The sequence below is a fragment of the Panthera tigris genome, chromosome B1, assembly GCF_018350195.1.
Source record: "Panthera tigris isolate Pti1 chromosome B1, P.tigris_Pti1_mat1.1, whole genome shotgun sequence".
Taxonomy (NCBI): Eukaryota; Metazoa; Chordata; class Mammalia; order Carnivora; family Felidae; genus Panthera; species Panthera tigris.
Window position 1 is genome coordinate 76,781,780 of NC_056663.1, and position 19,552 is coordinate 76,801,331.

At 33.1% G+C, this 19,552-nt stretch overlaps 1 protein-coding gene across 3 annotated transcripts in view; it reads left to right on the top strand.

Moving 5' to 3' along the window:
• LRBA (LPS responsive beige-like anchor protein) overlaps window positions 1–19,552 on the top strand; it is a 781,201-nt gene that overhangs the window by 740,430 nt on the left and 21,219 nt on the right. For all 3 annotated transcript variants that reach the window (XM_042983782.1, XM_042983784.1, XM_042983783.1), the window contains 2 exons: window positions 4,158–4,313; window positions 10,424–10,591. In XM_042983782.1, coding sequence (XP_042839716.1) covers window positions 4,158–4,313; window positions 10,424–10,591 — 324 coding nt within the window. The remainder of the gene's footprint in view (window positions 1–4,157; window positions 4,314–10,423; window positions 10,592–19,552) is intronic.

Sequence of the window (19,552 nt, forward strand, 5' to 3'; positions counted from 1 at the left end):
AAATTTGTTAAAGTTTTTAAGTTTTCACATAAAGCAGATGAAAACGCTGATTTATTCTTTTAAAATCCAAGGTCTTGCCTATATGTATGTCACCTTTTTTTTTGTCTTTAAAACTACTGTTTCAGTAGAGAGCTACGCGGCTACCACTTGCAAATGAACTATCAAGATGAACTCAACTAACCTTAAGCTCAAAACTAATTCATTTGGCATTCCCCCACATAGAAGCGGAAATGTTAAGAAGTAATTATCCATGTGAAGGATAAATACCACTCTGATTCCTAAATAATCTTTTGCTTTGAGTACATATGATTTGCCATATATTAAAAAATAAAATGTTCACTTGGGTAAAGTTTTAAAAGTCAGGAAAATAAAGTCCATTTGATAAGTCCTTTACAAGCATTATTTATTACGTATAGAATAATTCTTTGCCTTAAAACTTGACAGTGAATATCCTATAGGCAAATCTAATTAAATGAATTTAGCAACTGTTATTCTTTAGGCATGGGTAAACTTATTTGATAAAGGGCCAGATAGTAAATACTTCAGGCTTTGTAGACCATAAGGTCTCATACAGCTTAGTTCTGTTATAGCACAAAAACCACCAAAGACAATATATGTAAACAAATGAGCATTTCTGTGTTCCAATAAAACTTTATATATAAAACCAGACACAGGCCATAGTTTTCTTCTCTACTGTAGATCATTGGTCATCTAACTGTTTGCTCCTATATATATCCCCTAAAATAATTGTTTAAAACCATGTACCTTCCCACATATTTTAAATGTAGCATGTGAAAGTTTTCAGCACAAATTTCGATAGTTGCAAATATATGTATATATATTTATGTATTATGTATTATGTATACATACATTATGTATATAAGTAAATATATATATATTATGTATTATATATAATATATAAAATTTTAAATCTATCCAATGGAATTTAAATATAAAAGTGAATTAATAGTCAACATTTTCTGTTTTTAAAAAATGCGTAAAAAAGCTATTAACAGTTGAAAATACTGTATTATCCTTTTTTCATCTTAAATTTATATTTTAATTCCACTTCTTCTACACAATTTTAACTTTTCAGAAAGTTACTTTATTGCAAATACTTTTCAGCAATAAAAATATATAGAAAATTAAACATATGTATGTAAGTTAATTGTTAAAATTTCCTATGACCGCAAGGCTCAGTTTTGTAAGAAATTAATGTACACTGAGTTATCATTACAAATATTATTATACACACTTATTAAAATTATAATTTTTAATAAACATTATTAAACATAAAAAAGAAACATTTATTAGAAATACATCTTTAATGAAATGGGTGGGGCTTTCTCCTCCCCCCCGCCCCTCCATTCCCCATTTGCTCATGTATTTGAGTGAGCATTATTTGTTGTTGAATGAGACAGGATTTGTCAATGGTTCTATCCTCTTTTTTTTCTATTTTTTTTTTTGTTTTTAGTAGGTGGAAGCTCTGAGGAACGTTACCTACGTGAGAAAATAGATGGGAAAGGAAAGAATTTTGTTTTCACAGTGTCTCTGAAATCTTTGAACTCTGAGTTATGTGACAAAATTTATATTGTAATCTGTTACTAAGAATTATTTTCATGGTCTGTCATTAAGTGATCATTTTAAAAATCTATCATTGAAATTTATTTTTAACGATCTATCAATTGACATCATGATTAGATCCTCCTTCCATTTTATTGAAAGCGATGAATTGGAAACCACTGGCCCTACAGAATGATTTGATACTTTGGCATTCACTTTTCAGCCTCACGTCAGTATTTTGAATTGTCCCTTTATTTGCAACTCAAGAGATTTTCATACCCTCAGATAAAGCGTTATAGTAAGATCCTGGATATAAAAGAAATATGCCTTTGTTTTATTTAGTAGAAGAAGAGCATGCAGAAAGGGTCATAAGAGAAGAAAACTCACAGGAGAGTTCTCAGCCAAAGCTGTTTCAGGGAAGAGAACATATAAAAGTTGAGGAACTAGAAATTGATTCCCTTAAAACCATCTGTGCTTGTTTATCCTTTGGGAAATCTTATACCACCCTCCTGCCAGGAGTGTGCATGCCCCAGTTTGAAGAATGCTTATCTGGACAAATACACCTAATCTTCATTAAATAAAAACACCTTCAGTACTGAATCTTGGGAGACAATGAGATAAAGGAAGGCAGTTGTGAGATAGATAGATTAAATAGATTGGATGGATGGATGGATGTCGCAATACTAAATTATAGGTAAGCACTTACTTGGAAAATAGTTCATCTGAATGCTGAAGGGGCATCAGCCTGTACTCATGGGTACTTTGTGGTCTCTCAATTAAAATTTATGCACATACCCAAATCTGTGAAGCGAGATCCTCCCCCCCACCAGAAATCATGCCCCCCCCAAAAAAAGACCAGTGAAAGTTTATATCCTAGAAGCAAAAGTCATATAAATGGTAACAAATAAACATTTTTACAGTTTTCATGTGGAATGAAGTACTGTAGTACCCAGTATGGAAAGTATTACGTGCCTTGTCTTAAATTGCTAGGTTTCTTGGAATAAAAAAATCTAAGTTGTACCATACAGCTTCACTGCAGTGGGATACTATTGTCTCTCTGTAATGTACTATGGTACTTATAAAAGCTTTTCTTATTTGCCAGCAGCTTCCCTTTATGTGGGAAGGAGGTGGCAAAAGAATGATCCCCAAATAGGATTCTGCCCTTTTTACTGCTGCTGTCACTTTCTAGTTCATTAATCCCCCAAAAGTAATATGAAGCCTATTATCAAATAGTTATCTAATAATCTTCCTTGGTTAAGTTGTATAGACAGACACTAGCAGAATATTCTACTATGTCTATGCATATGTTTGCTAGGTCATGTTTGCCATGAGGGCAGGGAATAGTTGATTTCTCTGTATCCCCAGTGGTTCTTAATACAGCACTGGAAAGTATTTTGAATACTTTTTTTCTTCAAGCATTACTTTCTGAGCCTTCTCTTAGATTGGCCACATTAACTTAGTTATTACATGCAATGAATATTTTTCTATTTTTTATTTTTATCAATGCACTTATAGGTTGGGGTTTCCCCCGCCCACCCAAAAAAAAAACCAAACTGAAGACTATGATGCAAAGAATGTAATGATCAGATGCAGAAATTTATCTTGTTATGATTTCTGGTACAATCACATTTCTTTATTATTATAAAAACTATTATTTGTATTGGAAGGTTGGTGGTGAAATAACCCTGAGGTCACTGGAAACAAAGCTTTCTATTTGGTTGGCCTCATGGTGCCAAGAAAGGCATCTCAGTGAAAATTCCTTTTCTGATAATGGCATGCTTGGTAGTATATTTCTAGAGGATTATTACTCTTCCTATGTGCTTGATGTTGCTCTGTGTCTGACCTTCTGCCTGGTGACAAACCCCATATCAGGTGCTCTGTAGCACTTTGAAAACACACTGCCAGACTGTCTTGTTTTATTGCTTACATAAGGAGTAAGAAAGTGGCAGTGTGCTGTGCTTTGACTTTTTCAATTACAAGTATCTTTAATAAATAGTCATTCTACCCTTTCCTTACATGCAAGTACAGCTGTAAACAGGGGAAGGAGTTCACATCTAGTCAAATTAAAGACCTGTTAAAGCCAAAGTACTCCAAGATGTTACAATATTTCAAATATATGACATTTAAATTCTAATATTGCTTTCTTGTGACAAAAAGTTAAAAGGTAATAGATTGTCACAACATGAATCCATTCTCATGACAATGGATGTAATGAGATTGTCAGAAACACAAACCTAACTGTGGTGCAATCTGGAGACTGTAATCTAGTTTGGTCTTGTCCAAGAGCTAGAAAGCATGTTCTGAGAATTGTATGCTATTTTGAAATTGTAGTATGTTATTATTTTTCCCTCTAGGCAAAATTTCTTTTTGAGACATTGAATTTAGCTACCCACATTCTTCCAACAACTGGATATATTTTCCTGTTTTTTTTTTCAAATATTGTTATGTTTATGTTTAAAACTTTAAATTAAAGGTCAAATATTCTTGTCCTGGAATGCTTCTCCCTCAACCCAACCACCAGTATCACAGACCCTAGGATTTTTGTACATGTGTGGGTTTAGTAGGATTTTTTGTCTCTTCCTCTGTTGTTACAGCCAGCAATACAGGAATGCACAGGAGGCAAATCACTGACCTTTTAGACCAAAGCATTCAAGTCCATTCCCAGTGCTTTGTCATCACTTCGGACAACCGCTATATTCTCATCTGTGGCTTCTGGGATAAGAGTTTCCGAGTCTACTCTACAGACACAGGTAACTTATTTTCATCAGTGAACTAAAGTTAGCTACAAGTAGCATTGAGAGGCTAGAATGTTCTCTCATCTTCTTCCTTCCCCAAATTACAGAATTCTAAAATGTGTAACATAAGGAAGAGACACTGTTTTCCCCGTTTAAGTAAAAATCTATAATATAGTTCACTATTAAGTTAACTTCAGCATGTTTTTAAGAGGCAGTTTGTTATAGTAAGTCTGTCTTCCAAGCCTCATGCCTACGGAATGAATGATTCATTTGAAATCGTATCCTGGCATGTAAGTAACATAATCGTACAGCAGGTGTACATACCTATAGGTGTATTTTCCCACTTTTGTATTATATAAAGGGCTTTTTTTTTCCTTACTGGAATTTCTCATTAATTGTATTTCTTAGTAGTAGATATCTTGCCTCCACTTAATTCTGCATAGAACATTGTTGAAAGCTACACCATCATGAAGGACATTAGCTGACTACTGATTTCATATGTGACAGGGGCTCTTATTAAAATATAAAAGTTTAACTGTATATATTCATTTGCATGTATCTCACTAAGGGACAAACCAAGCTTAACTCATCATTATTACGGAAGATCTATAAATTTTTGTATATAGGAAATTCAGAAGTCTCTATAAAATATTTTAGAAACTGTTATAGGAGGAAATCAATTTATAGTAAATATGTAGTTGAATATTTGAAAGAATTAAAATTAGATATTAATATATCAGAATTTGATAATACCGTGGAAGTAGAAATTTCAACTAAAACAAGGATGTACAAATATCTTACTTGCATGTGAGAATAGGAAATTCTTTTTAATTTCTAGTTAAATGTTTTATAGTAAATCATTTTTCAGTCTTGTTTATAATCTTTATAGAATGTATGAATCCAAGTTTCTGCTTTAGTAAGTATAATATATTGAAAAACTAATTGTTGGTTATTCAAAAATTTTGTCCTAATGCATTTTGATGAATGTATTGTAATATAGCTATGAGAAAGTAGAGGAAAAATAGTTGAATATATACGGTTCATATAATAGACCCTAGAAGTTGTTTTTGCCATGATCTTACTTATTTTTTTATTGAACTGATGATAGTTTTCTTAAAATGTGTATCCTATGTTCTGTAGGTCCAGAAAGAAAATACCATTATTCTAGTCTTTTTCTTTAATTAGGCACTTACTGCATATTGAGGTCTATAAGGTTGATTACTATTGAGCCTAAAACTCCTCTAGAATTCTTAAAAAATCCAATGGAATTGATGTGTTCCTAAAATTATTTATTATTACAGTGACTTTTCTCTGATTTAATAATGGAATTTAAATTTTAACCTCTTCTTTCACTATTATGGTAATGACAACCTTATTAGAATCATTGACCTCAAATTGTGCTCCCCTTTTGCATAAACTTTCAGATTAAAATTGTTACATCCTCTCACAAAATTTTCTTCAACATTCTTTTAGATTGCATATCATTTTTTATACATTTAAAAAATTATTTTATAATTTACATACCATAAAATGAATTCTTTTTGGGTTACAGTTCTATAAGTTTAAGCAGTGTATAGAATTACATAACCACCACAATAAAGATGTAGAGCAGTTCTGTCACCCCCAAAATTCCCTGTGCCTCCCCTTTGCCATCAGCCTCTTCCCCCGCCTCAGCTTTGCACCACTGATCTATTCTTTATCTCTGTAATTTTGCATTTTCCAGAATGTTATATAAGTGGAATCATATATTATGTCAGTCTTTGATTTTGACATTTGAGTATTTTTGAATTTGCTAGCCTTTCATATCACTTTTCAAAAGCATTGACTATTAATATTTGTAATATAATTTGTAATAATCACTTTTATCTAATACTAATATTTAAAATAACTCTTACATTCACACAGAGTTCTTTAGAATTTATAAAATTCTTTCATATACATGATATTGTGTCAGCCTCATAACAGTCCTGTGAGAGACAAGACAGGTATCTTCATCCTTATTTTTCAGATGATGAAAACTGAGGTTTAGAAAGGTTAAGTAACTTTTTTGAAATTTGTATAGATAATGGTAATTGAACTTGGTATTGGAGCCAGCTCTTCTGACTTCAGATGTAGCATTCTTTATCATTACACCATGTTATCTCATATAGGCGTACCCATGAATATTGGTTAATTTTGGAAAATGCTATAATGTATGACACTAAGTTCCTCTGTGTCTGCCATGTTACATTAGACCTGATAAAGTAGACAACATGCCTTCTCTTCTTTCCAAAAACCTTCCACTTTACAGGGGTTTTTTTGGATATGTGAGTGTGTGTGTATGTAAAACATTTTCATAAGTGGTAGATTTATTCTAAGCTTCATTTTAGTGGTACTTACTTAGCTTGTACAATAAAAATATTTACATTTGCTAGAAAAGTTATGAAAAAATCCTGAAATGATAGTCCTAGTATGTTTCTTAATATCTTCTATACAAACAAACTCTGATGCTAGTTTTATTTAAAGTAACTTCAGTTAGAGTAAATATATATTTTATGACAATAGGGATATTAAATAGTTTCTCCTTTAAGTTTACCAGAAAAGCAAGGGGAAAATTATATGATCAATAATATATAATAGCAAAGCTATCACAAGTGTTGAATTCAATTATATTTTCACACATAAGCCAAAAAAAAAAAATCCTTCCGTTATTAGATTCAGGGTGGGGTGGGTGGGGGAGAGAAACTGGTTGTAACGGGAAATTCTTTAAACATAAATCATGTTTTCGGGACACAACCAGAACAGCAGAGGCAACAATAAAACCTTCCCTCGGCAGTGGGAATTATTTTCAGGCCACATTTTAGATTCAGTGGTGTAGAGTCCTGAGCTTGAATTTTTTTTATTTGTAGCACAGCTGTCAAATAAAACATTAACTAGAAAATTTGTTCTGTCAAAAAAAGGATATTCTAGTGCTTGTGGTAATATTTGATATTAGTGTGTGGAGAGGTGGACTGGTATTAAAGGAAACAAAAAATAAAGGTTGAGGAACACTTATGAGATTATCAGAAAATAATTTACCAAAAAGAGCAGCAGGTATTTATATGCTGTGATTTATTTAGGAGGAGTGAACCTCAACCTCATAGTAATAACAACTATTGCTGAGGAAGGCTGCCAGAACAGGAAAAAGTAAACTTAAAAAAATAATGTTTTCCAGAGTTGAGTCCAAAGTATAAATTGTAGAAAATAAAATTAATTGGTATTAAAATATGAAAGGCTTTAGATATAAATATGTAAATGTCACATCACTCCCTCATTTCAATCTTCCTTGATGCCCAATCTAAATTCATTCTACCTTATTATTCTCACTGATCCTACCTTGTTTTTTTCTTTTACAATACTTATCACTATTCATAATTACATATGTTTGTGTTTAATGTCTGTCTGCCCCACTAAACACTAAATATTATAAGGGCAGGCATCATGTCTATTTACCACCAATATACATGTAAGAAGGCCTAATGCTTAGCACTCAGCAAATATTGGTTGAATAAAAAATAATTGTGATAACTTTGGGGGCCAAAATTAAAACACAAGGAAGTTTTAATTAAAGAACCATAGTGACAGAGTATACATTTTTCTAACACTGACATTATAGATACAGAGTGATGACTTACCCTAGAATTAACAAATGGATCTGGGAAGATTCTGCCACTATAGTTAATTTATCCCACTTGTCCAGCGAAATCTTTACACTTTGTTCTCACATGAGTTGGAAATTAGGTAAATTATCAGGAGAATAGCTGCTTTTTTGCAAGGCTCCTGGAAGCACTTGGATTTCCCGTGCCCTGTGTTCCTCTTGTACCATTGATTGTTAATCGTAGTAACTCCTCCTCACTTCTACAACCCACTGGATTGATGGCCATTACATCTTAAATAGGCCTGCCCTAAATAATCTATTTAAATTACTCCTGTAGTTCACATGTTCTCAACATTTAGGTGTAGGCTGAGGCAGAAATAACTGTACATCCTGTTATCAAAAACATAACCAACACAGTATGTTCAGTTGTTTTCAGTGGTTACAACTCACTGACATTGCCTTCAGTTTTCCAATTAGTACTAAGAGTGCATTCAGCTGACTAACTTTGTCTTACCCTTTGTAAGGCCTGCCTTTACTCTGACACCACCCAGTTTACCACTAACCTTCTCCACTTTGTTCTTCATGTAAATTGGAAATGATGTGGAAATGATTATATCTTTTCATATTTAATTTGCTCTTTTCATTTCCATTTTTTTTATTCTAAGAAGGCTTGAATTCTTGATCTTTGTCGATACAATTAATTTTTAAATGAAATGTTTTGATATCCATTTAAAAAGTTGAAGAAATTCAGAAGTACACATTTTTAACTTTAGCAGTTAAAACACCAGCTTTAACTAAAGACTATTCACAGGAGAAAAAAATGCATTTTATTAATTGTGCAATTTGAGCCTGAGATGAATCTGAATTTAAAGTTACTAGTAGTAGGCTCTCTGCAAGAGTGAAAACACTGTATTTGATCTTATACCTGAGTTAAATAAATTATGTTTCAGCATTTTATTTTTAAATTTGCAGCCTTTTTAACAGGTATTAGACTTACTGGGGCGCCTGGGTGGCTCAGTTGGTTAAGCGTCCGACTCTGGCTCGGGTCATGATCTCATGGTTTGTGAGTTCAAGCCCTGCATTGGACTCTGTGCTGACAGCTCCGAGCCTGGAGCCTGCTTCAGATTCTGTGTCTTTCTCTCTCTGCCCCTCCAACCGCCCCCCCCCCCCCACCTCTCAAAAGCAAAATAAACATTAAAAACCTTAAAAAAGTAAGAGACCTATTAAAATGAAGAATTTAAAAAAGTTAACATAAGTACTTTTTTAGTTATATTTATGATTATCTTGAAAAGTTAAATATACTTAGATGCCAATACTTGAGACCTCAAACTTTTGAATAGGTTATGATGTGTTACAAATTAAACACAAACTTTTTAAGGCATATTAATCTTTTTTCAGCTTAGTGGTCTTTCTTCTTGAATATTTGAATTATATGACCCCACTGAAACATTTATTCAAAAATAAAAAAACTTATGCTGAATATTAGAGACAGATATTCTCTGACATTCAACTGTACATTCTGTAAGGATGTTTTTGAAAGGAAAATTTTAGCCAGAAACCATAGGGATGGAGTGGAAGGGCTACTATAGCTATTTAATTCTTTAGACAGTATGTATGAATTATAAATACCATCCTAATTTTTAAACAAAGGTTTTAAAAGTGGGGACTTTACTTTTTTTTCTGGCACTAAAAGTGGGGGCTTTACTCTTTTTTCTGGCACTGTTAGTGAACAAGTCATCCTGTGTCTGAAACCCTAGATCTGTAGTAAGTTTAGTTAGAGTTCCTCCTTTTCACCCCCCAGTCATTAATGTTAGATAAACTGCCATTATCTGAATTTCATCATGAGCCCCCAAGGAATTTTCATCATTCAGACAATTAAAACAGAGATGGAATGACCTGGCTCAAACTGCAATCATAATATATTAGTCTTTTTACCAAAATTTAGTTCATGTAATTCTAATTTGAAAAAAAAAAAAACACAGAAACTCTCCAGAGTGATTTATGTCGTCCTTGTATAGATCACTTAAAAAAAAATACATTAACTCTTTACTAATTCAGAGACAAGTTTGTATTAGTAAAGTCTAAGTTATAAAGTACTTAAAGAAAGGAACCTAAGTTTTATTTTGTTTTGAATCCTACAGAATAACTTAAGAAATTGCTGAAATTGTTGAATTCTCCTGGGTCTGTTTTAATCAGTAGACATGATTTATTTATTATTTATGGTAGCCATGGACATAATGCTATAAGGCATCATGGTCCTCAAATACTATTTGTTGAAACAGTTTTAATATATGTCTTTCAAAACTGTTACTATCACTGCTCAGTTGATTTTTTGTTGTTAATATTCAGAGAAAACTTTTAGGTTAAACCAGATCAAATTTTATTATAAATCCTGAATCATCAGAATCTGAGTTAATATGACTTCATTATCTTGTAAGTTAAATGGTCACTGGAATATTTTCTTATTTTTTTTCATTTCAGCTTTAAAGAAAATTGTTTTGTATTTCAGGAAAATTGATCCAAGTGGTATTTGGCCATTGGGATGTGGTTACTTGCCTCACTCGTTCTGAGTCCTATATCGGGGGAAATTGCTACATTCTCTCAGGGTCACGTGATGCAACCCTTCTGCTCTGGTACTGGAATGGAAAAAGCAGTGGGATTGGAGATAACCCGGGCAGTGAGTACAACTCATTTTATAAGTAAACTATTACAAGTGATGTATAATAACATTCTGCAGTGATGTTTGAAGTTACATTTTTCATCATGGTGAAAGTGAAACTGAATTATTGAGTCGTTTTAATTTCTTAGTTATCATTTAAGGAAGGTCTAGATAGGCTTTCAGTTATTAACAGTTTGTGAACATTGATAATTCACATCCAACTATGGATTTTTCATGTTACAGGTTATGATCTGAACATGGTAGTTCTTCTTTGGAAATGGCTGTCACCAAATAAAAGAGAGGTGTTTCATTCACGAACAAGACAAAACATAAAAGTGCAATCACATATTATCTTGTTTATTGAATTCATATTTTAAGAGGGCAAAAGAAAAATTATAATTTCATGGAAACAAACCAGTCTTTATAAAGAATATGCTTTCATTTACATATTAAAAGATAAAACAGGTCATAAAAGGCCAATATGGAATATTCAAATTGGCTCTTGGTTTTTCATATGGGAAATGAAAATGTTCACCAACAGCCTTAAACATCTTTATGAAACTATGCTGAAGGCAGTAAAACAAAAAATGTGTAACCATTTAAAATTGTAATTCACAGAAGGCAAAAAAGGAAGCAGCTACCATTAAAACCAATCGCACACAGCTGCAGAAAAGAAATGGCTTTAGAAAAACACATTAAGAAGTAGGAAAAAACAATTAAAGGGACCACCTGAAAAATGAGAATTTAATTAAAATGATTATGACAACACTGAAGAGTTCCTGCAAGAATAGCTTTAGATTTTTACTTCATAAAGTAGAGCATTTTAACTGCTCTTAAATATTTACAGTTTCTTAATTTAAAGCAAGCTGCACTACATTTGGTTAAAAGGAAGGACCATTTTGTCCTTGATTGCTTTACCTGAATGCTATGGCACTTACTTCTGTCCCTTAGCTCCAAATTAGGAGACAGTCTGAACATGCTTAATTCCGTCACATTTTGGATTGACTTCTTAAAGCTGTGCTTATTAAATGTTTAATATTTGATTGAAAGTGAAATATGTAAAAATAGTCAAAAGCCAGTGTATAATTTTAAAAGAAGTATATGGGAGATATTTTATCAAAGCTGTTTATGCTTTTCTGTTTTGTGTGATAGGTAGACACGATTTTTATTAAATCCTGTAATGTATATTTCTTATGTTAATTAAATCAGGGATAATTCCCTATACAAATAGAATATGAAAAATAACTTTAAGATTGTGATGCTTTAGATAATATGGTCTTTGTTATCAGGTCAAACTTTAGTGTTTATATGGGAGGGTAATGTGTTCATATGTGTATTTCACATATTTACGGAGACATCTGCATTTTATACATAATTACAATAAAATGTTTAAACATGTAAACTTAAGGGATTTTGTTTTTCACTTTCGTTTGAAAAGTACTTCATGTTCTTATTGGACCCTCACATTCTGCTCCTTCTTCATTTCTGGCCTTTTAGGAGTGTCTCCTTTCAATTTCTTTTTTTCCTGTGTTTATAAACTCAGTTACCGCGATTCAGTAAATTATCTTAGACAAACCTACGTTTAACATAAATAATAAATATATAATTTTTTATTTATCTGAAAATATACAGGAAGAACTTTCTCTTGCCTTAAAGTAATGTGTTTCATTCACATGTAGCAATCCAAACACAAGAAAAAAAAATTTATTTTTACTTCCATGGTCTAATTTGTGTTTTATATGTTATACATGGTCATTACCAGTGTGTACTCCAAGAAGTAGCTAGAGGCTTATTATCTATACTTATATGTAATTGCTGTTACATTTCAGAAATTAAAGTATATTTTCATACTAGAAATATTCAACATTTCCAGAAGGAAGAAATGTATAAATACCTTATAAATCATCCTAGAGATGGTTTTTACATGCATGTCTTCTAGAAAAAAATGAATCCAGTAGCATTGACCAAATCCTGGAGTTTGGAGTAAAACAAATCTAAGTTCTAAGCTTTTCTGTGGTCCTTCTGTCTTGTCTGTAAAATGAAAGCAACAATAGTCACTGACTTAAAGTGTTATCAGAAGCACAGAATGCTTAGAGCAAATAAATCACCATACAAACACCATCTTGTTGGCATTAGAGTATATATTATAATGTTATATTTTTCATAAGGCACTTCATCTATACCCTCTCATTGTCTGCAGTATGGTGGACATTAACTCCTAGTAACGCTGGTAATGAAAAGAAAAAAAAATAAAAGAATAACATAACAGCACATCTCATAAAAATTTTAGAAAATTGTAATGTATCTTGACTAAATTAAATTACCTTTCTCAAAGTGAACCTCATCCTTTCTGGCTCTTTTATAATCTCTGATGTCCCAATCTAATTTTGCTTTAGCTTTGAAGGATGAATCTGGGAGAAAGACAAATAGGCACTTTTTCATATAATGAGAATTTCCACACATTAGAATAGAAAAATGAACAAGCCAGTCTAAGCTTTTCAAAAGAAATGACAAACAAAAACAAAGACATTTTTACCGCGCGTGTAACTGTGTTTTACACATTCATGCAAGCTGGTTCGGATTTTATAAGCCTCTGGCTCCTTGATGGCTCCACGATGCAGCCGCTCAAGTCAGAGCTGTTCACATGAGGAATTTTAGGTTATGCTTATTCCTATATTGTATCTCTTGGATGCAATATACATGCCCTTTAAGAAATGGCCATGCTTTGTTTATACATAATTTCAATCTGGTCTATAAATGCATATAATGTCTCAACTTAAAATTTTGAATATAGACTTTTTCCTTTCATGAAAGGAAAATAGGTAAGTTAAAACTATGCTATGGCTTTTTCTGCATTTTTTAGGTCTCATTCAAGTATTTTGTTTTGTTTTCAAAAATCATGAGAATAAGCTCCCATTTTTACCTGCTAGGGTCATAAGCCTGCACCATTTTCTACAAATTAGTATTAGTGCTATATGTAAAGTTTATAGCTTTATTACTATCTTTTTAAAATCATGTTATCCAGTATTAAAATACACATTGCTTGGGCAAAATCCAGCTAATTCAAACTGGATAAAACCCATATATACTATAACTTGGGCTTTTAAAAGGATGCACATGTTTTATAAACTATGCCTAGATTATGTGCCAAAGGCCTCGTTTTCCTGAATAACAGATAGTTTCTCATCTTTGACTCTTTTGTGATGGTTAGCTCCTGTAGAATGCAGTTTTCTTACCAAGAAGAAAAATTAAGATTCAATTCCATTTAGTTGTAGATTTTTAAATAAAATGAACGAGAACATTTTAAAGAAAGGCATTTTCTACATGGAACCATATCTTCCTTTGCCCTAGTACTCTGTGTTTTAGAGCTGAATTTGTGCACCAGGATGCTTTTCCTGAAACACTCAATTTTCCTTCAGAATAATACTATACAAACTATCCACTTTCAAATTTTGGAGAAAATTACCCCCCCCTTCCCCGTGCACTCAATTGACATTTAAATACTTTAAACTTTGAAATGATCTTATAAGCAAGATGAAAATTTACAAAATAGTTCTTATCCACTATTTTTATATTGTATTACTAGATCATAAACTTTAAATGCTTATTAAGCATTTGAAAGTAAATACTTATTAAATATTTTCAGGTTTCTGAGTAATTTTTTAAAAGCCACAGTTGATTAGCTTTAGAAACAAATGTTTGCCGACTGTGAGGGTGTTGCATAGATTTGTGTATATAGTATTTCAGTAAACTAGTTTTCCATCCTCACATTCTGGTTTTGATTTGATTGAAAGGTGGCATTTTTTTTCCTCTTTGCAATCAGACATGCTAATCTATGTCAGCTTTCTCCTTTATGGGAATGGCGTCTACTGAAAAACGCGCGCGCTCACACACACACACACACACACACACACACACACACACACACACAACTATTTAAGTTTTTCTTCATAACAACAAGATTCTGTTCTTTAAGAATATTTCAGCACCATTAATTAGAAAGAAGGTTTTATTAACCATAAGGCTAGCACTAACAGACCACAGAGCTGTTTTTTAAAGTACTGTATGCCATAGCTGCCCTGCTTTTTCTCTGTCTAAAACTTCATTTTGTTATACTCTCATCAATCACTTAAGTCATTACCGTAAATCCCACTGTTGTTAATTTTACTAGTATCACCCTAATGAGACATTCCTGCTATAATTAAAAATGAATTCTAACTTTAAAGCATTCTAAATTTTTTTTTAATGAATTTAGAATGATCTTGCCATATGACTATAAATACCACTGATATACATAGACTACTCATCAGTCTATAAGAAAAGTAGTATCATTATATGTCCAGGTGTGAATTATTTACTGGTTGCTTCTGTGCACATGTGCTTATGCATATGTATATTTTTGTGCACATATTTAGGAATTATGTTCTTTCTATCATAAAGCCTAATATGTTTTACTGAAGCTACTGATAAATCCTTATTCTTTGTCTTGCCAAAATATAGGTGGATATAACACAAACAGTATTACTCTCTTTAAGTAGGTGTCCTAGAGCACCATCTGCTGGATGTATTTGGGGACTTAATTCGGTAAATTTGAAAATCAGTGTGTGATAAGACAGGTGTACGTTGTTTTTAATTGCCTGTGATATATTATTTATGGGTCACAAATGCCAAGGTATGTACGTTTGTGGTGAACCATATAAGTTTGTAAAAGAAATCACTTTCTTCCTTCTTTTCCTCTACCCTAATGTGGATTTGGAAATTTATAAAAAATACTTTGTTTAAGGAAAAAAAAGTAAGCTCAACGTATGCCTCATGAAACAAAGCATCAGTTTGTCATAAGATAAACTCTTACATTCTTGATTGCAGGTAAGCTGTAGTTGAAGAAAATTGTTCAGATATTTTGACCTTATGTTCACTAGATTCTGAATATGAAAGGAGTGCTTGGCCCAAGTAGCCTTCTTGCACCCGGCATATTTCTCTCGGTCTGATTCTTTGTCTAGAACATGACTTCTTATATTTACCTCATCAAGAGCTTTCCTTGTGGCCTGACTTTTGGCATACACTGTTGTACTAACACTGAGACTGCCCTGTATTTTTCTTTTTTTCTTGAATAATTCATCAAGTTGGGTTTGCAGCAGTATGTTGGCAGTGTTCAAGTTCAGGTGACATTAAACTATGTTTATGAAATTCTCCAGAAGGTCCAGGATGTTTAGTGCTCCATGATGTAATGCAGGCCCGCAAGTTCCAGCAAAACAACTCTGTATTTACTGCTTGTAACTAATAGTAGATGTGGTAAAAGGAATTATATTCATATGGCAAATGAATACAACCTTAATGTGCACCATATGCAGAGTGGTGGGGTGATGTGCCAATATATCACATTTATTTACCTTGTTTAGTTGCAGAGAAAAATGACTATACCATTCAGCCGTAGGCTGTAGTCATATAAATATGAGAAAAGAAGAACTGAAGATTTATGCCCTCAAATTGAAACTGAGTATCTTCATGTGTAGACTTTCATAGTACCACACCAAAGAAAGTTGCTTGTCTAATACTTTATGCTCAGATGGGAAATTTAATTTCAAACAATTGGTAGAACTAATGTAAGAAGAGACAAGTTCCCTCTGGTCAGCTAGGGTTCTCAAAGAAAATTTGGAATGTATCTTTCGTCATTTAATTGAAACTGAATATACCTTGAAATGGCAAGCTATTTCTTCCACCCTTTTTTAAACCTAAAAGCGAGATTCTTGTGCTTTTAGAGTATTGCACGTGTGTGTGTGTAACATTATTGGAGAACCATCATAAGGACACATTTAATCAAGGCCTCCTGGAACAAGCTATGAGACTGACTTTTATCACCTTCCAAAAAGTTCATTTCAGTAGAGAAACTGTATGACAGCTTTGTGCGTGTGTCCCTTATATTGTACTTTAATATTCCTAACAGTTTATTAAAAAAAAAACCATGAAATTAAGTACTTAAATTCCTCTAATGATTCCTTTTACAAAGCAACAATTGCCCTAGTTTTTAAAGTAATTTTGCTCATAAATAGGCTCGGTCAGACTTCAGATTCTAGATTTGAATTATTTCTAGGTAGGGGGGAAAATCTTAGAATTCTTTCTGCCTCCTATGGTGAAGTCTTTATGACTGCTGAACTTTTTAGCTTTTACTCTTGTAGCTTGTAATTTCCTACACCCGAGAGATTGCTATATTTCCCTGGGGTGAGTGGGATCAGGATGTGTCTTTCTTAATTGAGATAAAATGGACATATAACATACTAGCTTCAGGTGTACAACATGACTTGATATATGTATATACTGTGAAATGATCACCACAATTTATTTAGGTAATGTCCATCACCACACAGTTATACATTTTTTTTCCTGTGATGAGGATCTACTCTCTTAGCAACTTTCAAACCTACAATATAGTGTTATTAACTGTAGTCACCATGAGTATACTACGTCCCAGAACTGACTTACTTTGTAACTGAAAGTACCTTTTGACCACCTTTGCCATCTCCCCTACCCCCCAACTACCATGCCAGTCTGTTCTTTGTATCTCTGAGGTCAGTTTGTTTGTTTTGGTTTTTTTTTTTAATTCCACATATAAGTGAAATTAGAAAGTATTTGTCTTTCTCTGGCTTGTTTCACTTAGCATAATACCCTCAAGGTCCATCCATGTTGTGACACATGGCAGGATTTCCTCTTTTTTATTAATGAATAATAATCCACTGGTGTGTGTATACACACACATATACACAACACACACCACATTTTCTTATCCACTCATCCATTGATAGATACAGGATGCACTATATGCAATGCACTATGCATTGATAGATACATAGATACACTCATCCATTGATAGATACATTGATAGATTCCAAGTCTTGGCTATTATACATAATGCTGTCATGACCATGAGGGTGCAGATACCTTTTCAAGGTAGTGTTTTCATGTCCTTCAGATAAATACCCAGAAGTAGAATTGCTGTACCATATGTTTTTTTTTTAATTTTTTGAGGAACCTCATATTGCCTTCCACAGTTACTACCGCAGTCTACATCCCCACCAACAGTGCATGAGGGGTCCCTCTTCTCCACATCCTCTCCAACGCTTGTTATTTATTGTCTTTTTGATGACAGCCATTTGAACAATTGTGATATATTATTGTTGTTTTGATTTGTATTTCCCTGATGATGAGTGATGTTTAGCACCTTTTCACGTACCTGTTGCCCGTTTGTATGTCTTTTTTGGAAAAAAAAAATACCTACTCACATCCTCTGCCTATCGATCTATCTATTTATTGAAAATCAGATTGTTTTACATTTGTTTGTTTACTATTGAGTTGTATGAGCTCTTTATATATTTTGGATATTATCAGATATATGATTTGCAAGTATTTTCTCCCATTACCTAGGTTGCCTTTTGCTTTTGATGTTAAAAGCAGAATGTCTCCAATTAAGCTAAAGGTGTAAAATGTTTTTATCTGTATTCTTTTTTGGAGGCAAAATTTTATAATGTTTATGTTATTAGATACTAGATATACAGCTACAGGAGCTATGAATGAATTTGAGCCAAAAGCAAGCCCCTCTATGGGGGGAATCAACAAATGAAAAGTGTTAAGAAAGAAAAATATGTAATACATAAGTAGAGTCTTGTATGTTCACATAATGAAATACTCTGCAGCCATTACTGTATTACGAATTTGTGGTACTGACACGGATAAATAATGCTGTCTGTATCGTTAAGTGTAAGAGATCACCAAACTACGTGTATAATTTTTAGGTGTCTATGTCTATGTATATACTTTGTGTTCTGTGTATATTCATGCATAGAAAGAAGTCCAGAATGATAGCCAGCAAAATGATTTTTCTTATGTTAGCAATGGTTATTTATAGGTAGTGGAATTTAGAGGCAGTTTTTTCATTTCCTTCATAATTTACTACATTGTCTGAATGTTTTATAATGAGCACGTATTACTTTGATAATAGTAGTGTTATTACTGTACTATTACCTAATGATTATAATGTACCTTCACTTTCTTCTCTAGGCTTCTAGGTATTAGTAGTTTTATCAGAATTTATATGGATTGTTAGGGAAGACTGGAAAGTCTAAGAAAAGGAAGAATGGGAGAAGTCAAAGTTTAATTTTTAGAAGTTAAGAAATAAAAGAATGACAAACAAAAATAATCAGAACCATCTCTAATTTTCATTTATGAAGCATAGGATCAGATATTATACTTTGGCTGAAAGAGCGTCTACAACAGAGAGTGAACATCATTCTACTGTTGTTACTACTACCACTACTACTACTCGGTGATACTTGCTGGGTGCTCACTGCATGCTGAGCACCGCCAAAAGCACTTTACATGGTAACTCATTGAACCTTACAGTGGTCCTATGTGGTAACTACTATCATTATCCTTGTTTTATAGGTGAAGCACAGAGAGATTATAAATATGTCTTTACTTTCTGCCCTGGGCCTTGAAGCTCCTAGATCTTACTGTAAACTATGAGAACATGCCCAAGGAAGATCACATGGCTGGTATTCTAGGCCAGAGGCACCATTCTTGATCACTAAGCTGTACTGCATTTTTCATTTGAGTTAATTGGGCCATCACCTGTAGACGATTTGATGCAACCCTGTCACTAAAGCATGCTTTGTATTTGCAAAGGACAATACAGAGATGATTTTGCTAAACTGAATTCTTTTTTTTTTTAATTTTTTTAACATTTATTTATTTTTGAGACAGAGAGAGACAGAGCATAAATGGGGGAGGGGCAGAGAGAGAGGGAGACACAGAATCGGAAGCAGGCTCCAGGCTCTGAGCCATCAGCCCAGAGCCTGACGCGGGGCTCGAACTCACGGACCGCGAGATCGTGACCTGAGCCGAAGTCGGACGCTCAACCGACTGAGCCACCCAGGCGCCCCAATGAATTCTTATGACAGTATATATCATGTTAGGATTTTGTATTTT